The sequence below is a fragment of the Atta colombica genome, unplaced genomic scaffold (genome assembly GCF_001594045.1).
Source record: "Atta colombica isolate Treedump-2 unplaced genomic scaffold, Acol1.0 scaffold153, whole genome shotgun sequence".
NCBI classification, from domain to species: domain Eukaryota; kingdom Metazoa; phylum Arthropoda; class Insecta; order Hymenoptera; family Formicidae; genus Atta; species Atta colombica.
The window spans coordinates 3,731,341-3,739,472 of record NW_017259243.1 but is presented as its reverse complement, the minus strand read 5'-3'; the positions used below and the strand labels follow the sequence as shown (position 1 = coordinate 3,739,472).

The 8,132-nt window shown below is 30.1% G+C and overlaps 1 protein-coding gene across 3 annotated transcripts in view; it reads right to left on the bottom strand.

Moving 5' to 3' along the window:
- Nucleotides 1–3,224: 3,224 nt before the first annotated feature.
- Nucleotides 3,225–8,132, bottom strand: part of LOC108685497 (mannosyl-oligosaccharide 1,2-alpha-mannosidase IA) — a 795,354-nt gene continuing 790,446 nt past the window's right edge. For all 3 annotated transcript variants that reach the window (XM_018190318.1, XM_018190319.1, XM_018190320.1), the window contains 5 exons: nt 7,782–7,995; nt 5,220–5,444; nt 4,733–4,938; nt 4,165–4,359; nt 3,225–3,410 (listed from right to left, as the gene is read on the bottom strand). In XM_018190318.1, the coding sequence (XP_018045807.1) occupies nt 3,288–3,410; nt 4,165–4,359; nt 4,733–4,938; nt 5,220–5,444; nt 7,782–7,995 (963 nt within the window). In that variant the 3' untranslated portion in view covers nt 3,225–3,287. The remainder of the gene's footprint in view (nt 3,411–4,164; nt 4,360–4,732; nt 4,939–5,219; nt 5,445–7,781; nt 7,996–8,132) is intronic.

Below are 8,132 nucleotides of genomic sequence, written 5' to 3'. Positions count from 1 at the left end.
TATATATATATATATATATATTTCTTCTGGCGCACAATCGCTTATCGTTCAAAGATCAAGCGAGTAAAGCCAATAAAGTTTTGTTTTTTTCCATTTCTCTTGTTATCATTCAAATAAACAAATTGTAAGCGCCATCACTGCCACAAGAAAAGATTATTGTACCCAAAACCCCGTTCAGTGAAGTAGTCCAAGTAAAATACTCTAGTAACAATAAATTATTAAATATCTATTCACAAATGTATAGGCTATTATTATTACTATCATCATCATCGCCGGACACTGCCATTCTCGCTATCATTCTCGATGTCATTATCACTATTTTTATATACACACCATCTACGGTTACTGTATCTGTGTGTTATTAATGGGGACCGGAAGTTTGAAAGATTTCATGATGAAATTTTAAGAATTGAATTTTAAGAAAACGTATTGAGACGATAGTCACTGTGCGTGAACATCCATTATGAATAACTATCAAAGTTCATCATAAAATCTAATTGTTAACAATTCATTTTAGTTATTATCAATAAATGATTATCTATAATACCAAATAAACCTTGTGTTACAAAATTTTCTCTATGACTCTCTTCTCGGATAGAGATATCATATATTTATTTGTGAATCATTTCGAGTGAGTTACACCAATAGTTAACTAGTCATCTATAATAGTCAGTATAAAAAAATAAGTTTAAGCATAAAATGTAAAATATATTACTATTTTAAACAAATGTCATTTAATTATAGATCCTTCCTAGATTACATTGTTAATTACAATAATAAAATAAAGATTTCAACAATTAATGTTGATTATTGGTGTAACACTTCTCTTAATATAAATGTTTGATAAAATGGTATTGACATCTAACAAATATCATGGATAGAACCTCTTGGAGGTCGACGCAGTCTGACATAAAAAACGAAAATAATATGATTATTATCAACTGTCACGCTTTAAAATTCAATATCACACATCTAACCATTTCGCTTCATTCGAATGCGTAAGAGTGAATGGTTACGCGGCTTGTGCGCGTGTATGTATCTCATAATATAAATCTTCCTATTTGTTTGTCTGTCTAGCTGTGTTTGTTTATTTGTTTGTGTGTGTGTGTGTGTGTGTGTGTATATATGTATTTTCTATTTTGCATTTGAAGATGATGTTTCGAAGTCTCGCCTTTGGAACCTCATCTTACCGGAAAACTGTCGCGCGACAGCTCTGCACTATGTATACATTAAGTAACTTTCCGGCCATTCTCATCATCAATAAGTGCGATGCTGATTGTTCGGAAATTCAATAAGCGACACCATCAGGGTCAAATTTACTGAAGAAAAATGTTTTACAAAAGCTCATTCACGAGATGAAATTGTAAAAAGTCAGAGTCTCTTTGCGATTACTGGTCACGATTGATATTACTGAAAAGAAGTTCCTTTAACTGTAATTACAATTGTAAGTCCGATCCTGAACACGAAAATGCGTGTCTTTGAGATATATGCTACTGTTTGTATATAATTGTTTCTCGTTGGATATTGCAAAATCCAATTTGGACGAATCAATTCTTACAATCGGTATAAGCGCTATACAATTATATGGTGTTTCTTCTAGAATCCCATTCGATATCTCGCACTCTTCGTATAGAATATGACTTTCTTGTAATCTTTATATACACGTCTCTACCTTTCATTATAGACTTTGCTAGTTAATTGTCTGCTAGTTAACTGTTTTATTACGATATTCGACTGACTTGCAATGATGATCGCCGTCATTGCAAACGCGCGATCGCATTCGTACATTCGGTCTACACATTTTTCAGATTTTCTTTTTATTTCATTCTACTTCGATTAGCACACCATACAAAAAGCACGCTCGCACCGCAATCGTGAGAATGACAGTTTGGTTTGTATACTTTCTCCTTTCTTCCTTTGTTAAAAAATTCAGGAAGTTGGGAGAGATTGGACTCGATAGCAAAATTGTTGGATAGTCAAAATCTTTTTGAGGAATATCGATAAAAAATGGGGAAAGAGACGCGTTAAGCGTTAGTATTATAAAACGTTGTATGGGACGTTTTTTTAAACGATGGTTCGACGATTTATCGCTATTTTTCTCTCTTCTTTTTAGTTTTATTATTTTTTTTTTTTGATTGACTGACAATTTTATTTTCAAAGTTTTACAAAACAAGTTTATATTGATGCTTGGTATCGACATAAAATTTATCCTCATTCGGCTATATAAAAACAGTTCACACATAATTTCAATTAATACACTGAATTTGTACGCGATCAAAACTTAACATTTGAAAAAATAGAGACATTCTCACAGAATACTAAATAGATGTCATTAACAATTTGATATATTAATTTAATCTGTTTTATAATGTGATAAAATATTCCACAATTATTAAGATTTTCTTAATAATGCTTTTTCATCTGTTTTTAGAGAGTTATATATCTCCAGCGTAACTATTGATGAAAAAGAAAGGAATGCCAATGAATCATCGATTACCCTGCCGTGATTTTTAGAGAATATTAAAAATGTTACAAATATATATTTATAAGTGTGAAGTAGATCGCTTGGCGCTGCGGCTGAAAAAGGAAATGGGCGAAGCATTCTCGCAATATATTTTTCTATTTTCATAGCTCTCTTTTTCATTCTCTCACATTCTCACTTTCTTTATTTTTGCTATTTACAAACGTGTGGCTTAAATAACGTTCGTTAATATTTTCATTCTGCTTTTTCTCACTCTCAATTTTCTCGCTCTCTCTCTCTCTCTCTCTCTCTCTCTCTCTCTCTCTCTCACTTTTTCTCTCTTTTCTTTACCTAAAAATAATTATTTTAATTTAAAATGTATCAATTCGCTCTAAGCGCGAAGACTAATTCTTCCTCTTCATTAATTTGCGATTTTATTATGTACACAATGGATCAAAATTGAAATAAATCGCGTAATAAATAAACATTAATGTAATAAATAAACATCTTTTATATCGTAAAGTGAACATTTGTATTGTATAACGAATGAATGAAAATAAAAGAAGAACAAATGCAATTGTAGTTTCGTCGCATCAGAAATTTTTTTGCAATCAATATAATATTATGAAAAGAAAGAATTAACTAAAAAAGCGCTTTGTTAATTCGAAATAAATTTCTTAAGTCTTCTGTCATTATAATTTTGATCCACTGTGTATCGTCATATTATTATATATTATATATACACATATGTATATATATCTGTCGATTCCATCACTGCCGAACGAGAATTGTCAATATTGTTCAATATGTCGTGAACTTGTCTGGCTTATAAAGAGGGAGCTGGGCGGTACAGAGGATTGCCCTTGATAGGAAGCACATGAGCCTCAGAGTTGAATACCCAGTCGTCCAGACTTATGAGATCGTCGTCGCTGAAGAGCAAATAAAGATACTGGAAAAAGAACAAAATATTTTCACATTTCATATTTTCATATCTATTATTATACTTTCATGATATACGTATATTTTTATTAAACTCTCCTTTTCTTTTCCTATTTCATGTATTAAATAATATTCTTTATTGAAAATTTCTTTACCGTTATATTATATCTACTTCATATTGCTTCTATAAATGCTTTAATTAAAATATTATAAATATTATTACATATTATATATTACAAATCTGATTATTAAAAATATTATGCCAAAAATATTTATATAGATTAAATAGAAAATAAATGATAATTATACAAGGAAAAAACAATTTTGCTAAAGTATTTAAAAATTTAGATAGATATAAAAATAATTTTGTATTTTCTATTAGATAGATCTAATAATAATTTTTTTTAATTGTTGAAGGAAACAACTTTGCCAAAATAATTCTTTAGGAAACTCAAGCATAATGCTGAAAAAATTTTGACATTCTAATGACATTCTAATTAGTTTGAATATTCATAATTATTAGCTTAAACAAATTTGATTTTCAGATCTATACAGCTAAATTTTTTAAAATAAAATATAGAAATACTTCAGTAAAACCATTCTTTCCATGCAATAGTATCAATCAAATTGCTATGCTGCACTATGTTAAATGTAAATTTATGAGATGCTACCATTATTGAAAAGGTCTAAATATTAAATATTTAAGTCAATCTTTACGAGAAGTAGCGTAAACCGAATTGAAACGATGCTTCGTTTCTCTTTACCTTCAATGTCTCAGCAAAGAAGTAACTTTGTTGGACGTCGTCTTTCGCCGAGTCAACTAGGTAAACATTGTTAAGTCCCGTGAATCCTCCGGGAACCCGACAATGTTTTTCCAATGCTTGAACCGCCTCCCAACCCCATTCGCGATATTTAGGATCCTTTGTTAACCGCCACATTACGAAGTAAGATTCGAAGGTCTGTAAAGAAGTATATTTTGTTTTACTATCCAGTAAATATATCGATTTTCTTATAAAAGAACGATCTTCAATAAAACAAAAAAAACAATTTTCTATGTACTTATGATTTTTGTTATAAATTTACAAACTTATAATAATTAAAATAATTAAATTTTCTATTTAATACAAAAAAAAAGAAATTATACCATATTTACATAAATAAAGTTAAATCCATGTACAATATGTTTTTTCGTGGTACATGGTTTGTCAAATAATTTTCTAGTATGGAAAACTCTCTTTCTCTTTCTTTCACTTTTAGAAATAACGTAACTGTGATAGTAATATTTTATAAATTTGCTAGTTTTATTTTAGGATGAGAGCACGGGCGACTTACCTCAGGTCGTAGAATATAATATTTTTCACCATTCTTTAAGCTTCTGGCCTCATTGCCTTCGATAAAGTGGAAAGCTTCAGGACCGAGTTTCGTAGCGCTTCTGTCATATGATTCATGACACGTGTTGGTCAAACCAGCGGCGATGTTCATGTATTTTTCAGACAACTCGTTTTCTAAAGTTTTAGCGCCCAGAGCAAACATACCGCCTACAAAACATGTAATAACAATTTTATTGACAAGGTTTCTTTTGTTGAATTAACTTTTCATATATTAATATAAAGATATAAAAAAATTCTGTTTTATAATGATAAAGCTTTTTAATCGAGTAAACAATTTTATAATTAATATCATAAATTTGAACGATAGTTACTTAATGGAATGTTTGTAAATGGATCATTTTGTAGCATATACTTGAGTATCATCGCGCAAGATTGACTATTATGTTGTAAAAATTATGGTAATTACATTAATGCAAATTAAAACTTACCGGCGAAGCAAGCTAAGTGACCCATTTTATGCTCAAGCCTGTCGTATTTTAAATCCGACACGTAGACAAGTTTGCCAGGGGATGTTTTGATCATATGCTGGGTTATAGCAGCTATAGCGTCGTCGTACATTTCACGTGCCTCGACATCTTCCTTGCCTGACTGAATCCAAGCTTTCAATAGGTACTCATAGAAACTGTCGCCGAGCCCACCGAGCGACATGTGATCTGCAATTCCATAAAAATATTTCTGTCGTAAGTAAATTTTATGCGAATTCCAAAAGAGCTCATGACATATTTTTCTGTAAAATTATTAAGCAAAGTCCGCTGTTTTCTTTTTTATATAAAAATTCCTTAACAAAATCAATTTCTGATATATTTTCTAGATAAATATGTCAGCTAATAGCTTTTGTATTATGAGAGATTAAAAAATAAAAAGCTTTTGATAAAATTAATAAAAAGAACTTTACTTGAATTAAAGAATAAGGAAAGAGAGAAAAGTAGAATCTGGGATTATAATATCATCTGATTATATTCTCTTCAGATTAAAAAAAAAATTCTATGTATATCTTTTAAAATATTGTCAAAGTTAATTTATAATTAATTATTAAATAAATATACGTAATCTCTAATAATAATTTGTATCAGTATCGATATATTTAATAAAGATCTTTATTTATAATAATAGTATTAATAATAAAATATTCATAAAAATCATTAAACTCAATTTTAGATGTTGAAGTATTCTTTTAAGTAAAGATTAAAAGATTAAAAATGAGCGCACATACTTTGTCATGCGTTATATTAAAGAATGTTTTACAATATGAATAATAAGATTTGCTTTCTCCCATTCACAAAAATTTCTAGTGTACCAATTTTGCTCTTATTTTCTATTCTTTTCATGTTAAAGCGAAATTAAAGACTTGCGGGCGACTCATTTTGCAAGATAAAACGGCTGTTCGCGACTTTAAAAGAGATACCGTTTTAAAACGGATAGCAACGGTAATCGTTGCGAGATAAAGGAATGTGGAAGAATCTTTTCCCGGAAAAAGAGGAGTTTGTTCTCCACGCTACAGGTCTACTTCGATCACGTTTGAGGAAGGCGAAACAAAGGATACATTTCTTGATTTCTACTGGATTAATTCCTAGGTGCCTTGGGCTAACTAAAAGCATGGTTCTCACTTTATGTGAAATCTGTGATGAAAGAACGTACAGTTTCGCTTTATCTTTCTGTTCACTACTTTCTCAGATAGTAAGAACATTACCTCGTGAAAATCTATGAAGATCAGAGCCACATGAGATTAAACTTCTGTTAAACGAATATTAATTATTTCGAAGTTGACAAGTTACATTTTAAATACTGATTTTTATTCGCAAAGGCACAATACGCGTCTTATTCATTTTACATTTTGTTATTAAAAAAACTCAATAATATATAAAACTCAATAATAATATATTGATTTTTATTGTTACACGTAAAGAAAAAAGTGCTCAATCAAACAAGATTGATGACGTTTTCGTTGACAGAAATATAAAGGTTTACCAAATAAATTGCATATTGTTGTGATAATACATTTTATCAGTGAGGTTGCATTAAATAACGAGAGTTATTACATCAAATACATGTCATATTATATAAAAATTATATAAAAAATTTTTTGATTTGTTATATATTTATTAAATGTGTCTTAATCGAAAAGTCAATGTTGTTTATTTGAGCAACGTTTTCTTTGTAGTATAATACGAGTGTCCAACAAAAAGAAATCGTGAAAAATGGGAAGGATGTGCGATGAGGCTAGATACTGAAAGGTTTGGATATGATATATATCCTTAAGGATTTCGTCATACGTACAATAAGAAGGTACACAGGCGCAGGGGATCCGAGGCAGAGGATGATAAATGCGATATTCAAGATTGGCTATGGTGAAAACGGTGCCGAGCACGCAGCGGAGCATCTTTTCGCGAAGCAACATGAGCCAATGCTTGCAATACGAAATAGTGAAAAAAGCGGGACGATTGAAGTTGTGCGGGTTTTCTACTCTGCGGCTATGCGAAAACTATTTTCATGATATGATTGATAGCAATCAGATTAAAAATATATTTTGTGCAAAATATACGTATATAAGGATTTATTAAATGTAATTATAATAATAAGTCTCAAATATATTTATATCTCAAATATATTTAATATTGTCTAATTTGAAGATAATCAGAGATTTTTTAAATCACGAATTTAAAATGCAAATATGAATATGAAAACATGTGATTGTCATTCATGTCTACGCGAAAATAATAGTGAAAATAAAGCAATTAATTCTATGATGCAGAAACGGATATGTATACCTATCTATAGAGAGGAACGACAAAAATACACAATATTCTACATTTTCAAAATACACTCCTTTGTAATGAATGATTTATAAATAATTTTCTAAGTAAAAAATTATCTTTGTGCGCTGGAACATGCGCGCGCGCGCGTGCACGCCCACACACACACATTTGCGAATATTGATAAAAAATATAGAAAATACATATAAATATAACGTAGATTATTGAAATACTTACGTTGACCCCATTTTCCTGTTCTTGGATGGATATAATTTGGATATAGACCCTTTGGTTTATCTAGACTCTTCAAGACTTTTCTTACATTTTCAACTTTGCTCTTGAACACTGGATTATTCGTTATATCGCTCAAGTAGGTAAACTCAAGATGCATTGTCCCGATTTCGGATAAAATACTGCAACCGCTGCTCGCCCAACCGTAATTCTTGCTGGCCTGAAAAATAAGCGCAAGTTTCCAGCTAGAACAACATATAGTAAGATATAAAATGTTCAACGTAATAAACGGATAGATTAAGTATAACAATATTTTAGAAAATTATAATATTTAAATAGTAATAGAGTAATATAAAA